At 44.3% G+C, this 19734-nt stretch overlaps 2 protein-coding genes across 4 annotated transcripts; both read right to left on the bottom strand.

The window, feature by feature from the left end:
- Window positions 1-3400: 3400 nt before the first annotated feature.
- LOC139175566 (methanethiol oxidase-like) lies at window positions 3401-10499 on the bottom strand. Of its 2 annotated transcripts, XM_070766725.1 has the most exons (12): window positions 10436-10499; window positions 10249-10293; window positions 9827-9939; window positions 8696-8881; window positions 8102-8222; window positions 7685-7867; window positions 7207-7385; window positions 6888-6966; window positions 5611-5732; window positions 4316-4408; window positions 3765-3883; window positions 3401-3560 (listed from the first exon to the last, which is right to left on the bottom strand). In XM_070766725.1, exons 1-12 carry the CDS (start codon window positions 10491-10493, stop codon window positions 3401-3403), a joined length of 1458 nt encoding a protein of 485 aa, XP_070622826.1. In that variant the 5' UTR covers window positions 10494-10499. The 2 variants fall into 2 exon arrangements, with proteins under 2 accessions (XP_070622826.1, XP_070622827.1); XM_070766726.1 differs by lacking the exons at window positions 8696-8881; window positions 10436-10499 and having other exon boundaries at window positions 10249-10264.
- A 3197-nt stretch (window positions 10500-13696) lies between these two features.
- On the bottom strand, window positions 13697-19195 carry LOC139175564 (methanethiol oxidase-like). Of its 2 annotated transcripts, XM_070766724.1 has the most exons (11): window positions 19183-19195; window positions 18856-18968; window positions 17263-17448; window positions 16598-16718; window positions 16201-16383; window positions 15700-15878; window positions 15371-15449; window positions 14898-15019; window positions 14554-14646; window positions 14101-14219; window positions 13697-13841 (listed from the first exon to the last, which is right to left on the bottom strand). In XM_070766724.1, the coding sequence occupies exons 1-11, from the start codon at window positions 19187-19189 to the stop codon at window positions 13697-13699; spliced, it is 1347 nt and encodes a 448-aa protein (XP_070622825.1). In that variant the 5' UTR covers window positions 19190-19195. The 2 variants fall into 2 exon arrangements, with proteins under 2 accessions (XP_070622825.1, XP_070622824.1); XM_070766723.1 differs by lacking the exon at window positions 17263-17448 and having other exon boundaries at window positions 19183-19189.
- Window positions 19196-19734: the final 539 nt, after the last annotated feature.

The raw sequence follows: 19734 nt of genomic DNA, 5'->3' as shown, positions 1-19734 counted from the left end.
TGCCTGTGCTTGCATAAGAAGTTCTGCTTTCTTACAGCTGGCTTATATACCCCATGGGAGCTGACTGAGTTTCACTCATGTCCTTTGCGGCTGTGAAAAAAAATAGAAGACTTAATATTTTTGTTTCATCTTTTTCTCATCACAAGTTTGATTTTATCTTCAGAACAGGTTATCTGAATTCCCATCACATTTGCTAGTTTTATAGGTTTGTTGACTCAGAACTGAATAACAAGACTTTCAGGGAAAAGTACTTCTGTGCACATTGAGAATCACCTGTTGGAGACGGAATGCTGTAAAAATCAGAAACTACATAATTTATTTATTTATTTATTTTATTACTTATATTTGTATGCCGCCCCTCTCCGAAGACTCGGGGCGGCTAATTTGGGAGTGGTTTCATGATTTGAGGGCTTTGAGGGCCTTCTCTGCTCTTTTGCAATCTCGAATTGAAATTAGAATTGCAACCATTGCCCCTTCTCCAAATTCCAAGAAAGTTGTGTGCCTCACAAGGTGCTTCCTCCCACCCATCACGTCTATTGGGTTCTGATAGAAAATGGAGCTCTGCCCACAAACATTCATGGGACCTCAAGGTAACACCTTCCCAAATAATGGATCCATGGAATCAATAATTTTTCATTTTGAGAATTTGTTGGGTTCATTCCTTGGCAGTGTGTTTGGAAATCAGTTTTAATTTGCATAATCTTTCTTGGGACAATGTTTTTCATAGATGTCATCCTATCTCACTACATTATAATTATATTAGATCATTTAGTCAACGGCAAGTGAATACAAAGACAGGAAAGGCCCTACTACATCAAATGTTGCTCTCTTGCTCAGTCAAATATCTCACGGAAGATGAAGAAGCCCAGAAAAAGTACAACCTGATAGAGCCATGAGTTTAATACAATTAAGCAATTTCGTATCTTTCATCACAACATTAAGACAAGTTGGGCAACTTCTCTCCTGCTTCTTTTTTGTTTACTTTGACAGACGTCTTCACAATTCTCTGAGATTTTCTGTCTCTACCTGGGAAGAATCAAACCCCATGTTCAGATTGAAGCTCCTCATCTGTGGAAGGGAAAAAGGGGAAGGGAAGTGAGACATGTCGGATTCAGAAGATCTTTCCCGAATGACAGTTGGTGAAGTGGTGGCTGTCACAGCCCTGAGACCTCCTCAAGGAGACAAGGCAATGATCCATCTTCGCTGGGAGAAAGAGGAGGGGGAGGCAAAAGAAAAGGAGAAGGTGATGGAGGAGGAGGAGAAGGAAAAAGAAGAGAAGATAATGGAGGAGGAAGAAAATGAAAAGATGATTGAGGAAGCGGAGGACAAAGCAAAAGATGATTGAAGAAGGAGGCAACACTTTCGCTCCAAAACAGAGAACTCCCTGCTTCAGGGTGTGTCAACCAGGAAGACCCCCCCCCCCCCAGCATGATCTCCCCTACCAGCAAATCTGCGTGGTGCTTGGTGGAGGAAAATGCCATGTGTGCGGGGCGAGACACTCTGGCAGCTATCCAGAGGGAGGTGGAGCCAGGAGAGAACAACTCTGTTTAGTCTGGGAAGGGAGGGGTCCAGAGCGCACTTGGGGTTGTTGAAGTAAGCGGTCTCTCTGTATTAACTGCATAGTATGTAGACAGCCACGCCTCACAATGTGGTGGTGTTACTAATTATTTTATACTACATGGTGTCTTATCAGTCTCCAGTTGGTAACTCTGAAGTGTGTTACATTTCTTGTGTCTTCCACAAACCCTTCACAAGGCTGAGAGGAGTGGTGAGACCTCACCACAAAGCTGCATCTGAGGTAGTTCAGCTTCTGGGCTGGATACTGTTGGATTTGGCGGAAAGTCCTCGCTTGGGACTTTGCTGTGAGAAACTGGTTCCTTGCCTTGTTGGATGAGCTTCTGTTGGAACAATACCTTTCATGTTATTTTATTTTATTTTATTTATTTTGTCCAATAAAGCAATAATACACAGTGATGTAGAGAATGAAGATCGTTGGTCCCAGTACACTACCTTGGGGGACACCGCTTTTAACAGGGACAGGGATAGATATGGGGCTTCCTGTTTTAACCACTTGTTGCTTGTTTGACAGAAATGCTGTAATCCAGCTTTGGAGCGCTCCTGAGATGCCGTAGGATTTGAGTTTTAGGAGTAGTTTGTCATGGACCACTGAATCAAAGGCTTTGGAGAAGTCAATATAAATTGCATCTTTTGATTTTCCTTGGTCAAGATGAGTAGTCCATATGTTTTTGCAGTGGAGGAGCTGCAGGTTGCAGGATAGTTTTTTTCGGAATCCAAATTGTTTGTTAGAGAGCAGTTTATTAGTAATTGATTGGTTTATAATTGATTCCATGACTTTGCATGGGACACAGCATAGTGATATTGGTCTGTAGTTATTGACAAGAGGAGGGTCTCCTTTTTTGAAGATGGGGATGACCATTGCTTTCGACCATAGTTTAGGAAGTGTGCTGGTACTATAGGATTTTTTGAAAATTATGCTTAGTGGTTCAGCTACAGTTGAAGAGAATGCCAGTGTAGTATAATGGTTAAAGGTAGTGGATTAGATGCTGGGGACCATAAATTTTAATCCTCTTTTTGGCACGGAAGCCAAGCTGGGTGACTTTGAGCCATTCATCTCTAAACACTTGGGAGAAGGTGTTGGTCATTAAGGGGCTTTTAAAATGTATCGTGAGAAAAATTCATAGACTTGGTCAATGGTTGCCGCCCTCATCTTCAAATAAAAGTTAACCTCAAGAGTTTGTATTATTGAGAAAACTTTATTGCAATGACAATTTCTCTGTTCACATCCTCCTCAAAGATGGAAATCTGTCCAGCAGGATTAAACTACTATAAGGTCCAGCTCTCCCCCTTATTCAAGAAAGTAAAGACTCTTGAAACATTTCAAAAGGAACCTTTTATTGAACAGGGGTGATAGTAGGATGAAATAAAAGGAGACTCTGAGGATCTCAAGCAACGTAAGTAAAATAAATGGAATTAGAACTGCTCCCAACAGTCAGATGTGTATTGAACCAATTGAGAGGTGTGAAAATGTTATTGTACCTGCCGTTCTGAGAATGGGATAAGGGACGTTTCTCTGGGTCATCTTCTGCCAGCTTTCAAATGATGCAACCCACATGACACTCCCTCCCCTTATATTCCCCAAAAGGCAGGAAAAATCCCAAGGTGCCTCGGCACCAGGCAAAAAGGTTATAAATCAGTACCATGCAGGATATAGGGTACCTGAGAAAGAAAGCAGTAGAGTAAATAATACAGACAAGGTTTCCCCCTTCCCCTGAAAAATGGCAGTTCCATGGATCTGACAAATACAAATCAACACCTCTCTGCTTCAATTCCCTGCTCACTAAATTCCAGCGTAGCAAAGGAGTAGGCTCAGAGGAATGTCTCAGATGCAAATGTCCGAAGTACAGTCTCCTGGGTAACTCATTTCATGCGCATGAGCGGGACCCCACGGCTCCTTTCCGAAATCCACCAGAAAATCTGGATTCACACAGAGACCCCCGTTCTCCGTGTCTACGTCAATCTGGAGCATGACTGAGCCTTCACTGCAAAGGGAGGAGAAAGGAAAGTTATCTGAGTAAGGAAGTATTTAGAGAGAAAGTAGGAGAGAGAAAAAATGAGATTCATTTGGCATGTAATACAAGAATGTAAAGACAAGATTCATTTTGCTTGCAATACAAGAAAGGAGGGAAGCCTACTACCTTGCAAATTTGGTCTGAATGTTCTTCGTCTGTTGAGAGATTTCATACCTCAATAGTTGTGGATAAAATTGCTCATCCCACTGTGTGTAGAGACTGTCAGTAACATAAAGCCTTTTTCCATCCGAGCTGAGCTTGAGCATTTGGGGTCCCCCGTAGACTCTCCTTCCCTACGGTGAAAAAATGCAAGGAGTGGTCAAGAAATTTAGGGGATCCAAGGAGGCTTATATATACAGTAGTTCCTCAGCCTAATCTGCTGCAGAAGATTTATTTGTGGACTTTCAAGAGGTCCCATAGAAAAGAAGCCATGCTCTCTGTTGAGAATGATTCCCTGCAAGTGTCTCAAAGCAGGATATTTTCTCGGTGTAACGCATGATCGTGGGGAAGCAGGAGAAGAGATGCTGCCTAGGAAACAGAGAAAGAAACGTAGGAGGGACATATGCAATGGATCAAACAATTAAAAGTGGCAGCGGGAATGTTATATTCTCAGACTTCCAAGATTCTTTTAATGTAGCCTTATATTAAAGTAGAATAGGTTCATCTAATTGTGTAACCTGCCTGGTTTTCCAGGGAGGGCTGATGTCCAGAAAACAGAGGCTTACCTGGATCACGAGGAGATCTGGTTGGCAGTCAAGCTCTTCATCCTTAATCACAGTCACCACTCCACCTTTGGAGATGCTGCCTCCTACGAACACCTGCAGGATCCAAAGGAAGGGTCAGTTCAAGCCAAAGGACAGTTTTCCCTTCCCCAAACGGCAATCTTCTTCAGCCCAGACTGTAGTATTTGGAAGTTCACCCCATCTGAACAGCTTTAGTGCTTTTCTTAACACGTCATTTATTTATTTATTATTTATTATTTAGATTTGTATGCCGCCCCTCTCCGAAGACTCGGGGCGGCTCACAACAAGATAGAACAAATCATAAATAATCCAAATAACATTAAAATATTTAAAGATTTAAAACAACCCCATATACTAACAGACACACACACAAGCATACCATGTATAAATTGAACATGCCAGGGGAGGTGTTTCAATTCCCCCATGCCTGACGGCAAAGGTGGGTTTTAAGGAGTTTACGGAAGGCAGGAAGAGTAGGGGCAGTTCTAATCTCTGGGGGGAGTTGGTTCCAGAGAGTCAGTGCCGCCACAGAGAAGGCTCTTCCCCTGAGGCCCGCCAAACGACATTGTTTAGTTGACGTGACCCGGAGAAGGCCCACTCTGTGGGACCTAATCGGTCGCTGGGATTCGTGCAACAGTTGGCGGTCTCGGAGATATTCTGGTCCAGTGCCATGAAGGGCTTTAAAGGTCATAACCAACACTTAGAATTGTGACCGGAAATTGATCGGCAGCCAATGCAGGCTGCGGAGTGAAGGTGAAACATGGGCATACCTAGGTAAGCCCATGACTGCTCTCGCAGCTGCATTCTGCATAATCTGAAGTTTCCGAACACTTTTCAAAGGTAGCCCCATGTAGAGAGCATTACAGTAGTCGAACCTCGAGGTGATGAGGGCATGAGTGACTGTGAGCAATGAGTCCCGGTCCAGATAGGGCCGCAACTGGTGCACCAGGTGAACCTGGGCAAACGCCCCCCTCGCCACAGCTGAAAGATGGTTCTCTAATGTGAGCTGTGGATGGAGGAGGACGCCCAAGTTGTGGACTCTCTCTGAGGGGGTCAATAATTCCCCCGCCCAGGGTAATGGATGGACAGATGGGATTGTCCTTGGGAGGCAAAACCCACAGCCACTCCGTCTTATCCGGGTTGAGTTTGAGTCTGTTGACACCCATCCAGGCCCCAACAGCCTCCAGGCACCGGCACATCACTTCCACATCCTGGTTCCAGTGGTGGAAAGAAGGGACTCCAAGCCTTCCAGGGCCTTTAAGTGGGAGAGAGCTCACCTGGCCCAATAGCCGAGGGCAGTGGGGATCAGCGATGTCGTACTGTCGAACGTCGCCATGAAACCAGTTGCTCATATACAGGAAACGGTCATCCAGTGAAATAATGAAATCAGCGTTGTATGCTGGAGAATAGAAAGTACCCAGAAATAAGATCAGGAAGAAAGTTGGATGGCTTAATTCTTTGGCATGCAACATTTGCAATAATTTTCATCACCCCAAAAACTGCAGATGACTTTCAGTTATGATGACACTCAGCTTGTTTGCAGCCCATTCTCTGCTAAAAATCCTTAACTTGAAGGAGAGGGTGAAAATATTTTATACTATTGTTTTCTCTCGGCAAAAGCCCTCCAGAGTCTCATGAGAGCAAAATGGGCAGCATATTTATTTATTTAATTAATTGGATTTGTATGCCACCCCTCTCTTCATATAGAGGAAGGAGGTAGAGGGTTGGGAGGTAAGTATAAAAACAAAAGCCCTCCTGTACTATACAGTGATACCTCGTCTTATCAACGACACTTCATACAAACTTTTTGTGATATGAACCTGGGGTTTACGATTTGTTTGCCTTGTCTTAAGAAACATTTTTGTTTTACGAACCTGAGCCCGGGTGTGTAGGCTTTTGTACTGCGCGTACACTTTCTGACTGTCACCGCCGGGATTTCCCATTTGATTACATCTCCCGCCGGGATTCGGCGCTCAGAAAAAGCGCTCTCGCAGCTGCTTCACTGGGAGTGCTTTCTCCAAGCGCTTCCAGAACGCCCGCCCCGCCTCTCCTGCAGCCCCTTCGCTGACAGCCCTGGACGAAAGTGCTCCCAGTGAAGGAGCTGCGATAGGGGTGGGGCAGGTGTTCCCGAAGTGCTTGGAGAAAACCCTCTCACAGCCCCTTCGCTAGGAGCGCTTTTGCTGAGCCAACCCCTTCACAGCTGCCCCTCTGTTCCAGCCCCGCCCTCCCAAAGGGTGGGGCTGCCACGTCTTGGCGGATTCCAACCCTCTTGCCAGGACAAGAGGATAATGGCGGTGGCGGCGGTTTCCCTTTCAGAAGCAGCAGCAGCGCCGGGAATGTCACATCCACCCCCCCTCACCGCCCCCCCCCCTCACAAGGATCCGAATGCCGGCAGTAATGGGCAAAAGGGGTGAGTTTTGGGCTTGCACGGATTATTCGCTTTTCCATTGATTCCTATGGGAAACATTGTTTCATCTTATGAACTTTTCACCTTACGAACCTCGTCCCGGAACTAATTAAGTTCGTAAGACGAGGTATCGCTGTATTTAGTTACCTGGCATTTCAGGTAAGTTCCACCCAGTCACCGTCTTGTCTGGAATCTGTATTACCTTCTCAGTGATCCATGTCCCATCCTGCAAAACACACAAGGTCGGTTGGGACATGCAGAGCTTTTAGTGGGGAAGTTTAGCTTAATAACCATATAATTCACTTAATGACCATGGTGGAGGACTATTGGTATTATGCACCCTCTTTAATACCGCATTTTATCAATTACTTTTATTCTGAGCTAAAGCCTCAGATGCCAATTCTTTCTGATGAAAAAGGTGTGGGGTCACGTTGGCAAAGGAGAAATAAATTCTACTTCTTTTCACCTCCGCCTTGTAAATATGATGCATGGAGCCATCTAAGACACAGCTCACAAAGCCGTGTGACGAATCTGGGTTGTGCAGGAAGCGGACATTGTAAGGGACTGAATCCTCCCCCATGTCAATGGACTCAACAAGGCAGTGGGTGGACCAGTCCCACACATTCAGCCGACGGCCATAGATGTCTGGAGAAGAAAAGAGAAGAATCATCTCAACCACCTCTGGTGAGTAGGAATGCCTCCTGCCAGAGGGTCTTTGGGAGGGTGTGGAGGTTTCACTAAGCAGTTCCTGAGAAGGGTGGTGGGCTTTCTCATGTTGGAGGTCCCACCTCTTGGGGAAGAGCAACTCTAGATATAGAAGAGGCTACCAACCCCCACTCCCCCAATGCCATCCTTTCACCAGGAGTCTTGGGTCCCACTTTAGGTAAGAGTCCAACGCCCCTCACTGATGGACCTTAAGCTCAGGTAATGTTCTGTTTTCTCACCTTTCCTCCGAAATTCGGGGTTGAAGCTTTCTACAATAAATTTGGGGATCCCCATTTCAGTGCTGAATAGGACGTTATGCCTTGGTTTGTACCAGAAGTTGAATCCTAGTGGAGCCTCATCCCCAGGGCGGTTCCAGGTACCCTTCACTTCCCATGTTTCCGTATCCACCAGAATAAATGCGCCTGTGGTTTGGGGTTCAAATGAATTGAAACAGGTGATTCCCAGGAAGGGTAGGGTGAAAGTAGTTTGTCCCATTCAGAATTGTCCAAGAGGTGGCACTAGCCTGGAAGAGAATCCAGGACTCAAATTTCAGGTTTTTGCAGTTTGTGGAGAAAGTTTCTCTCCCAACATCTTCAGAGCCATATCACAGCACCTCAATCTGAACCCCCTTTTGGAAAACATCTGCCCAGCAGTACCTTTTCCATTACCAAATAGGTCCCCTATAGAGCTGATCATGACTTCTCCATTGCCCAGACAGCGTGGGGCAAGTAGTGAAGCTACTTTGGTTTTACAGAAGACCTCTCTGGGCTCAATCACCTGTCAAGATTGTGGAGAGGAAGAGAAAATAAAAACTCTTGCACTTTGTTTTGTTTTTCTTAGAAACTCTTCCAATAGTTTTGATCTAAAACATCCAGAACCTACCTGCAGTCATTGAAACATGAGGCTGTGACAGGGTGAAATAAAAGATTTGAAAATTGGTGTGGGGTTCTTTGTGTTAACTTATTTTCCTTTTCGTTTAAAATCAACAGAATTTGTTGATTTTATTCCTTTCAATCTATACATAATTCTGCTCAACCATTTTGCAGACAGACGTGAGAATCCCAAAAATCGGGTGTATGCATTTTTTTAACCCACTTTCTATGGAATTGATTTTAGCTTGGATTACTTATAAAAAGGTCGAGAGCAAAACTAAGGCAAGGTCATGGGACCAACAGTGGTTATAATCAGAGGTTTAAAGTCCCTTGCACTTCCTCACAGAGACCTATGCAAGCCAAGATGGATGGGCCTACCATGAACAGGGAGGGAGCTTGGGGGTCAGTCTCGGTGTCCACAACATAAATCCGTGAAGAGTCAAAACCTGGAAGGACCAGCTTGTTGCGTCTCTTGGTGGTGTCTCCGAAGGCGTTGCAGCAAGTGTTCCAGCCCATGAAGTGAAGCTCATCGTTAATGTACGGCATTTGCAGCCGGTGAATAACCTGGTTGTGAAAGATTGGATAGGTAGAGATTAAATGTGCATTGCTTTACGTCGTCGGCTCTCGGTGGATTTCTCCATCTATTTTCCAAGAGTTCGTGACTTGCATATCTTTGGATGAAGAACACGGTTTGCAGAATAGAATTTTGTTAGTAGAGAGGTCTACTTCTGCTTGACATTTCTCTATCTGGGAACAATGAGAATCTAGCTGCTGAACTCCACATAGGCGACAGGAAGGGCACCTGGCACTCAGCCTCTTTCAGTTGCCCAGAGTCCACTTCGCAATATTTTTATCACTCAAAGATGATGATGAAAGGACTACTTCTGCTTGTGTTGGCTGTGGATTGTTAGTGACAGAATACAGGTCTCTCTCCCAACAAGCAAGCGGGACAGCGGAAAGACCAGTGTGCCTAAAACTCACAGCCTTTTTCTTCCCTTCCCAGTCTTTGATGCGCCCTCTGCGCAACAGCGCTCCACCATTCCAACCCTGGAGCTGAAGTCCTCACATGTGTGAATACAAGAGCACTCATTTGAGCATCGCCTGCTTACTTTTTGGATTGATAGCAGGCCCAGTGCATTATAGCATAGGAGTCTGCTCTCACATGATGGTTCCTTCCTCGGATGCACCTAGTTAAGGTGTCTTTGCATAGGTGGCAAACCTGGCTGAGGATTCCCATTAGATAAGGAGGAACAGAACGACTAGAAACACACCGGAAGGTGCTGAGCTTTGTTGGGCTTAGAAAAAGATTTACATTGTTTGTTTATAGTAAATTGTTCAATACCCTAAGAGCATGGGTGTGGAAACTAAGAATATGTCGGAACATGTTGGTATAAATTCTCCTCGACTTACGACCCCAATGGGAATGGAAGATATTAAAGAGAGGCCTAAGGAAAGGGAAACCAAGGAAGCGTTTGCAACATTGCCCCAAAGAAATGACTATCCTCGTACTTGGCAATAAGTGGGAGATTCTGGATCCACATCCACCGTGGCGAGATAATCAGGCATTTGGGTCCCCGTCCTGTTTAAGATGCAAACCACGTACATCAACTTCTCTTGAGGTCCTAGGGGAAAGGTCCACATTTTAGGCTCCTAGGCCTGAACCTTAAATCAATTCTGTATAAGCAACAACAGGTGTTACCCCATGCTGTTAAGGTATTGGAATAAGCCATGGTGTGGACTGAGTCATTGGTCAAGGTATTCCAATACCAGATCCATGGTCCCAAACCAAATGGCTCAACTGATTTGCTCCATACATCACAACGAAGCGGATTAATATGAGATGTGAGCCCACCCCTCATCTCTGCAGCTGGAGCTCAACATCCTCTTCCCAGCCCTGCTCTCCAGAATGGGAGGATATGACCCCTTCTTACCTTTCATGGCATCCAAGGGCGTTGGACAGCAACATTCTTCCCCCTCTTTAAAAAAGAAGAGAGAGATTTAGCTTCTGTGCATCAGGAGATAGAAGGGAGACACGGGTGTTTTAAGGAAAGTTGCTGACAGGCAGCATTGACGAAAAAGTCAGATCCTTCGCACCCAAGAAATGGATTGATTTCCTACCTTCGCTCGTCTTCTTCGGAGGCTGCTTCTCTGCGTCCCTTGTTCGTTGTTTGAGCATTTCTGTCTCTCTTGCTGTTTTGCTGTGCCTGTGCTTGCATATCTGAGGTTCCCCTGCTTTCTTACAGACGCTTTATATACCCCATGGGAGTTGACTGAGTTTCGCTTCATGTCCTTTGGGGCTGTTAAAGAACAGAGGCCCTAATATCTTGTTTCAGCTTTTTCTTGTCGCACTTTTGATCTTATCTTCAGAACAGGTTATCCGAACACCCATCACATTTTTCAGTTGTATAGGTTTGCTGACTCAGATCTGGATACCACGATGCAGTTCAGTACACATTGAGAATGACCTGTTGGAGATGGAAGGCCATAAATATCAGAAACTACATAATTTTGGGTGGATTGATGATTTGAGGGCTTTGCAAAAGGTACGGGAGCCTGCCTGCACGTTACCTGCACCTCAGGTTCAGTGAAAAGTTTTTGAATTGGTTTGCACCAAAGTTACTGATTCAGAAGACCAGCAAAAGTGAACATCTTTTAGTTTTTAAAGGCGCTTCATGAATTGAAATTGGAATTGCAACCAATTCCAATTTCTCCAACTTCCAAGCAAGCTCTGTGCCTCCCAACTGCGGTATCACCAAGCACCATCAGCTGTGGCCATCCATCACCTTTATTAAATTTTAATAGAAAATGGAGCTCTGACCACCTACATTCATGGGACCTCAAGGTAGCACCTTCCCAAATAAGGGACCAAGGACTTCCAGTCTGATTCATCTGCATTCCCACACCAGACAAGGGAGTTAGCCAAGATCAAGGCCACATCCAGACCTTGGGATGCTTAGATCTTGCCCGCAGGGTCACCTTGGAAACAATGAAGTACCGGCCTGTTGTGCTACTGACTGTCAAAATACAATTTGGGAGGACCATTTGTGATCTTCTCTAGCTACATTTTCACTGGCACAGAGGGTTGCAGGAGGCCGTCACAGCCCGTTTTGCTGGCAGAGCGCTTGGACCACCACAGGCACCACCAACATGAATGATGTTGAACTGGCCATGCCTATCTTGGCACATCCCCCCCCGTCCCCATCCCCCCGATGTCAATTACAATGCCGACACGGCCCTTTATGAAATTGAGTTTGACACCCGTTGTCTAGGTGATTTCCATTGGCCCTTTCAACACTGACATTCTATGGACTTGGACTGTTCAAAAATTGATTCAGGTTCTGTGGAGGTAGCCCAACTGGGCAATGGTTGTTTAATACAAAAGGCAGCATCACATGTTTCAAAGTCCCATCGCTTTATCAGATAAGATGAAAACAAACAAGCTTCATATTAAGGGTTCAGAAGGAAATTACTGCTTATGGTTGCTTTCATTTGTCTCAGCAAATTACATCTGGAGATTTCAGAGTTTAAAATGAAAGTGTGAACACTGCTAGCAACATTCAGGTTTCAGACCTGTCAGACATGCACATTGTATGAGAAAGGGTCCTTTCTCCTCTTTGCAGGGATTCTTAAAATTCTGGGATAGGGCTGCCACACAGCAAGATGGTGACTGCTTAGACGCAGTCTTCATGTGACATTTTGTGGTCAAACAAGACATGCCCCAGCTGGAGGGAACCACACACACAGGGAAGAAAGAAGTTGTATCTCAAGGAAAAAGCGATTCTACACATTCTTTTTGTTTCCATGAAAGACTTCTATCTGTAGACATTGATTTTTTTTAAAAAACATATGATTCTCACTATTCCTTAGTAAGTAAGCCTTCAGTAGGAGTATATCAGGCGCCAAGATGTAAAAGGAATCAAAGGTTCAGTGTCGATTCAGGGCTTCCCTAGCATCAGGTTAAATGGTTGGAATTAAAATTAATATTTGCAATGTCTAAAGTTGGGGAGTTTCTTAGATGCAGATATCAGAGGTAGTGTCATTGCTGGGAGAAGTGTTTTCAAATTTTCATTCTCTGGCGGAAAGTCCTCCCTTGGGACTTTGTTGTGAGAAACTGGTTCCTTGCCTTGTTGGTTGAGCTTCTGTTGGAACAAATACCTTTCATGTTATGCCTAAATGTCTGTGGTTGAGATGTGTATGCTACCAGCCTGATTGCTGTGGAACTTACATCCTGTGGAGTTGAATGTATTTTTCTGAGAGCTGACAACATCAGAACATCAGGGCCTATCGTGTCTTTCAAATGAAGCCCCCTGACAATGTTGTGTCCTCCCAATTTTGATGGATTTTTCCTCAGTTTGCTGAATTCCCTCTTCCCTTGTACAGAAGATGCATGAATTAAAAGAGCCAGCGTCATCTCTGATTGGTCGGCTGTGGTTATCTAGTAATGCTTGAGGATAGTTGGGTGAAAATTCTTCTGAGCTGACTAGCATTAATTATAGCTTAAATTATGGATGGAATGCCAATGTGGTGTAATGGTTAAAGGTGCTGGATTAGATGCTGGGGACCATAAATTTTAGTTATCTTTTAGGCATGAACGCCAAGCTGGATGACTTTGAGCCCCTCCTCTCTAAACACTTGGAAGAAGGCGTTGGTCATTAAGGAGCTTTTAAACTGTATTGTGAGAAAAAAATATACAGTTGCCGCTCTCCTCTCTAAATAAAATTTACACTCCAGGGTTTGTATTATCGAGAAAGTTTTTTATTGCAATGACAAATTATCTGTTCACATCCTCCTCTAAGATGGAAATCTGTCCAGCGGGATTAAACTACTGTAAAATCTGGCCTCTCCCACTTATTCAAGAAAGTAAAGACTTGAAACATTTCAAAAGGAAACTTTTATTGAACAGGGGTGATAGTAGGATGAAATAAAAGCAGACTCTGATGATCTCAAGTAATGTAAGTAGAATAAAATTAATTGGAACTGCTCCCTACAGTCAGATGTGAATGGAGGCATGAAGATGTCATTGTGATGCCACTTTGAGAATGGGATAAGGGACGTTTCTCAGGATCATCTTCTGCCAGCTTTCAAATGATGCAATCCACATGACCCTCCCTCCCCCTCCACAAAAGGCCAGATCAAGGCCAGATGCCTTGATACCAGGGAAAGAATTATAAATCAATGACATGCAGGATATAGGGTACCTGAGGAAGAAAGCAATAAAGTCAATAATGCAGGCAACGGTTCCCCCTTCCCCTGAAGAATGACAGTTCCATGGATCGGACAGCTATAAACCAACACTTGTGCTCTGCTTCAGTTCCTTGCCCACTAAATTCCACCCTAGCAAAGGGGTCGGCTCAGAGGAATGTCTCAGACCCAGATGTCCTAAGTACAGTCTCCCAGGTAAGTCATTTCACGGGCACGAGCGGGACCCCACGTCTCCTTTCCGAAATCCACCAGGAATTCCGGATTCACACAGAGACCACCGTTCTCCGTGTCTACGTCAATCTGGAGCATGACTGAGCCTTCCCTGCAAAAGAAGATGGATTCAAGGTTAGGAAGGAGGGTCCTTTGCTTGCCTATCATAATGCTGGAAAAAAACAATTAAGGAATTCTAGAGATGGGAAAACTTTGTGTGCAATTCAAGTATTAATAGAGACAATATCAACGTAGTAGAAAGTAGGAACAAGATTCATTTGGCATGAATTACAAGAAAGAGGAGGAGGAGATGAGCCCACCTCCCTGCAAATTTGGTTTGAATGTTCTTCGTCGGTTGAGAGATTTCATACCTCAATAGTTGTGGATAAAATTGCTCATCCCACTGTGTGTAGAGACTGTTGGTAACATAAAGCCTTTTTCCATCCAGGCTGAGCTTGAGCATTTGGGGTCCCCCGTAGACTCTCCTTCCCTAAGGCGAAAAAAAGCAAGGAGTGGTCAAGAAATTTAGGGGATCCAAGGAGGCTTATATATACAGTAGTTCCTTAGTCTAATCATCTGCAGGAGATTTATTTGTGGGCTTGGAAACAATCAGATGAAAGGAAGGAGAGGCTGGTGGCTTAACAGTCAGAGAAAGAAAACAGGTACTCAAGCAATTAAAAGTGGCAGGAGGAATGTTATACTGTATTGTCAGACTTGCAAGATTCTCTTAAAGTAGCCTCACCATAAAGTAAAATAGGTGCATCTAGTTGCGTAACCTGCCTGGTTTTCCAGGGAGGGCTGATGCCCAGAAAACTGAGGCTCACCTGGATCGTGAGGGGATCTGGTTGGCAGTCGAGCTCTTCATCCTTAATGACAGTCACCACTCCGCCTTTGGAGATGCTGCCTCCTACGAACACCTGCAGGACCCAAAGGAAGGGTCAGTTCAGGCTGATGAACAGTCTCCCCTTCCCCAAGCCGCAATCTTCTTTAGACCAGACTGTGGTATTTGGAAGTTCACCCCATCTGAACACCTTTAGAGATGCTTTGCCAATAACTGAGGGCAGGATTAGTGCTTTTCTTAACACATCATTCTGGTTCCAATGGTGGAAAGAAGGGACTTGTGCAAGGACCCCAAACCTTCCAAGATTTTAAGTGGGAAGGAGCTCACCTGGCCCAATAGCCGAGGGCAGTGGGGATCAGTGATGTCGTACTGTCGAACGTCGCCATGAAACCAGTTGCCCATATACAGGAAACGGTCATCCAATGAGATAATGAAATCAGTGATAAGCGCTGGAGAATAGAAAGTGCTCAGAAATAAGATCAGGAAGAAAGTTGGATGGCTTAATTCTCTGGCATGTGCAACATTCACAATAATTTTCATCTCCCCAAAAGCTGCAAGTGACTTTAGGTTATGATGAGACTCAGCTTGTTCGCAGTCTGTTCTCTGCTAAAAATCCTTAATTTGAAGATGGAGGATTCCTTAATACTGTATTTTATATTATTGTTTTATCATGTGAAAAGCCCTCCAGAGTCTCATGACAGCAAAATGGGCAGCATATACATTCATTCATACACATGAAGAATGTAGAGGGTTGAGAGATAAGAATAAAAGAAAAGCCCTCCTGTACTATATTTACCTACCTGGCATTTCAGGTAAATACCACCCGGTGACCTTCTTGTCTGGAATCTTTATTACTTTCTCCGTGTTCCATGTCCCATCCTGCAAAACATACAGGGTTGTTTGGGACATGCAGAGCTTTTAGTGGAGAAGTCTAATTTCGCTTAATAACCATGTAATTCACTTAATGACCACGGTGACAAGTGGAGGGGGCTATTGGTATTATGCGCTCTCTTTAATACCGCATTTTATCCATTTATTTTATTCTGAGCTGAACCCTCAGATGCCAATTGTTTCTGATGGAAATGTGCGGTGTCGCGGGGGCAAAGGATAAAGAAATTCTTCTTTTCACCTCATCCTTGTAAATATGATGCATGGAACCATCAAAGCAACAGCTCACAAAGCCGTGTGACGAATCAGGGTCTTGCAGGAAGCGGACTGTTAAGGGGACTGAATCGTCCCCCATGTCAATGGACTCAACGAGGCAGTGGGTAGACCAGTCCCACACGTTCAGTCGACGGCCAAAGATGTCTACAGAGGAAAGGGAAAGACTTATCTCAACAACTTCTGGTGAGTAGGAATGCCTCCTGCCAGAGGGTCTACAGGAGGTTGCGGAGGTTTCACTAAGCAGTTCCTGAGAAGGGTGGTGGGCTTTCTCATTTTGGAGAACCCCAAGCAGCTGCAGGTGCCACCTCTTGGTGAAGGACTAGCTTTATATAGACTATAGGGTTGGACTAAATAGCCACCCCACCCCACACTTCCACAGGGAGTTATGGGTCCCACTTTAGATAACAGTTCAATCCCCCCCCCAAACAGATGGACTTCAAGGTCAGATAATGTTCTGTCTTCTCACCTTTTCCCCGAAATTTAGGGTTGAATCCATCTACGAGAAATTTGGGGATCGCCAGTTCTGTGCTGAATAGGACGTTATGCCTTGGTTTGTATGAGAAGTCATATCCTAGTGGAGCCTCATCCCCAGGGCGGTTCCAGGTACCCTTCACTTCCCATGTTTCCGTATCCACCAGAATAAATGCGCCTGTGGGTTGGGGTTCAAATGAATTCATACAGGTGATTCCCAGGAAGGGTAGGGTGAAAGTAGTTGGCCCCATTCAGAATTATCCCAGAGGTGGCAACAGCCAGGACTCCAATTTCAGGTTTTTGGAATTTGTGGAGAAAGTTTCTCTCCCAACATCTTCAGAGCCATACCACAGCACCTTAAACTGAACTGGAAAACAACTGCCCAACGGTACCTTTTCCATTGCCAAATAGGTCCCCTAGGGAGCTGATCATGACTTCTCCATTGGTCATACAGTGTGGGACAAATATTGAAGCTCCTTTGGTTTTACAGAAGACCTCTCTGGGCTCAATCACCTGTCAAGGTTGGGGGGAGGGAGAGAAAATAAAAACTCTTGCACTGTAGTTTTGTTTTTCTTTGTAACTCTTCAAATAGCTTTGATCTAAAATCTCAGAGCCTACCTGCAGTCATTGAAACATGAGGCTGTGACAGGGTGAAATAAAACATTTGAAAATTAGTGTGACATCTGTTGTATATTTGGGACGTTTGTCAGGATTTCTTTCTATACTGCAATAAATTGCAGATGTGGGAATGGTAAACTGGTTACTATCCTATGCTGTAGGTAATTTTCTTGTAAAAGTAGGATCTTTTTTGTTAAATTATTCTCCTTTTCGGTTAAAATCAACAATTTTGCAGAAAGACTTAAGAATCATAAAAATCAGGTGTATGCATTTTTTAAAAATCCAGTGTCTGCGGAAATGGATTTTGACTTGGACCACATATAAAAAGGACGAGCAAAATAAGTGAAGGTCAAGAGATCAATAGTGGTTGTAATCAGAGGTTTAAAGTCTCTTGCACTTCCTCACAGAAACCTATACAAGCCAGGATGGATGGGCCTACCTTGAACAGGCAGGGAGCTTGGGGGTCAGTGTCGGTGTCCACAACATAAATCCGCGAAGAATCAAAACCTGGAAGGACCAGCTTGTTGCGTTTCTTGGTGGTGTCTCCGAAGGTGTTGCAGCAAGTGTTCCAGCTCATGAAGTGAAGCTCATCATTAATGTATGGCATTTGCAGCCGGTGAATAACCTGGTTATGAAAGATTGGATAGGCAGAGATTAAATGTGCATTGCTTTACGTTGTTGGCTCGGGTTGGATTTCTCAAGAGTTCGTGATTTGCGTATCTTTGGATGAAGAACACTGATTGCAAAATAGAATTTTGTTAGTAGAAAAGTCTACTTCTTGATATTTATGCCTAAACTCACAATCTTTTTCCTTTCCCAATCTTTCATGTGCCCTTTGCGCAAAAGCGCTCTACCATTGCCACCCTGGACGTGAAGTTCTCACATGTTTAAAGGCAAAAGCATTCATCCGAGCATCGCCTGCTTATTTTATGGATTGATAGCAGATCCAGTGCATTATCGTATAGGAGTCTGCGGTACCAACTGTTCTAGGCATGGCTACGTTTCCCACAAATTCTCCAAAAGATCCCCTTTTATTGTTCTTCATAGCAGTTTATATACATGGAAATATAGTCAGGTAAAATGCAAACAGCACACCTGGGGAATTCTCTCTCGGTGGGAAGCTAATAGTTCTTCTGGCATAGTTAACGTTCCATTCTGAATAGCTTGGAGATAACAAGCTATAAATCACTGCTTTAGGCAAAAGTTTATCGGACAACAGCAGACAGTTCAGCAAAGCATCTTTGGACTCATTTTGAGAAGCCTCTCATAAATCTTTACTCTTGTCTTTCAAGAAAGCCACTAAAATCTTCGCCATTGTCTTTCAGCGCAGTTGTCAGACCACCCCTACATTTCCAGCTAAATCGTGGAAGTGACGTCTACAAACCACAGAGCTAGTAAATGTGGATTAATACCTCTTACCTTGAACCTCTTATCTTCTTATTATTTTTTCCCACATCTTGGACTTAACCACTCATTTTCTAATGCCTCATGATCACTATCTGACAGGGATTAACTTCCCATTGTAACTTCAACTCCATGAGGCACCCCTCAATCACTGTCAACTTCATTTCCCTCTGATAACCTCCTTAACCCAGGATAAACTAAGGAACCCGGCTCATCGTCCTTAAAATCAGACATATCCTGAGGCTGACATGGACCACTCACAACACCAGCTGATGATCCTTTAGGCTCCCTTCAGCTCTCACATGATGGCTCCTTCCTCAGCTGCACCTAGTTAAGGTGTCTTTGTATAGGTGGCAAATCGGACTGAGGATACCCATTAGATACAGAGGAACAGAACGACTAGAAACACACTGGAAGCTGCTGAACTTTGTTGGGCTTAGAACAAGGATTCCTGTAATTTGATTGAAGTCAATTGTTCCTAGGTTTCCACGTCTTTTGGAAACAGAGAATGTGTCTTAACATGTTAGTATAAATACTCCTCAATGCAAGATACTAAAGAGAGGCTTAAGGAAAGGGAAACCAAACAAGCATTTGCAACATTGCCCCAAATATCCGAGTATCCTCGTACTTGGCAAAAAGTGGGAGATTCTGGATCCACATCCACCGTGGCGAGATAATCAGGCATTTGGGTCCCCGTCCTTGTTAAGATGCAAACCACGTACATCAACGTCTCTTGAGGTCCTAGGGAAAAGGTCCACATTATAGGTTCCTGGGCCTGAACCTTAAAGGGATTCCGATACCAGATCAATGGTCCCACGCCAAATGGCTCAACTGATTTGCTCTGCATTCCACAACGAAGCGGATTAATAGGAGATGTGAGCCCACCCCTCATCTCTGTGGCTGGGCCCCTTCCCAGCCCTGCTTTCCCAAATGGGAGGATAGGACCCCTTCTTACCTTTCATGGCATCCAAGGGCATCGGACAGCAACATTCTGGATAGCAACATTCTTCCTCCTCTTTAAAAAAGAGAAATATTTAGCTTCTCTGCATCAGAAGATAGAAGGGAGTCACAGGTGTTTTAAGGAAAGTTGCTGACAGGCAGCCTTTGCAAAAAAAAGTCAGCAGTCTCCCACCCAAGAAATGGATTGACGTCCTACCTTCGCTCGGCTTCTTCGGAGGCTGCTTCTCGGCATCCCTTGTTTGTTGTTTGAGCTTTTTTGTCTCCATTGCTCTTTTGCTGTGCCTGTGCTTGCGTACCTGAGGTTCCCCTGCTTTCTTACAGCCGACTTATATACTCCATGGGAGCTAACTGAGTTTCGCTTCATGTCCTTTGGGGCTGTTAAAAAAACCAAAAACCAGAGGACTTAATATCTTAAAGCTATTAATATCTTAATATCTTTGTTTCATCTTTTTCTCATCAAACTTGATTTTATCTTCAGAACAGGTTATCTGAGCCCCCATGGCATCTTCCAGTTTTATTGTTTTCCTGAATCAGAACTGAATAACAA

Source organism: Erythrolamprus reginae, chromosome 13 (assembly GCF_031021105.1).
Source record: "Erythrolamprus reginae isolate rEryReg1 chromosome 13, rEryReg1.hap1, whole genome shotgun sequence".
Taxonomy (NCBI): Eukaryota; Metazoa; Chordata; class Lepidosauria; order Squamata; family Dipsadidae; genus Erythrolamprus; species Erythrolamprus reginae.
Note: the sequence above shows the minus strand (reverse complement) of the source record. Positions and strands in the feature narration are given on the sequence as shown.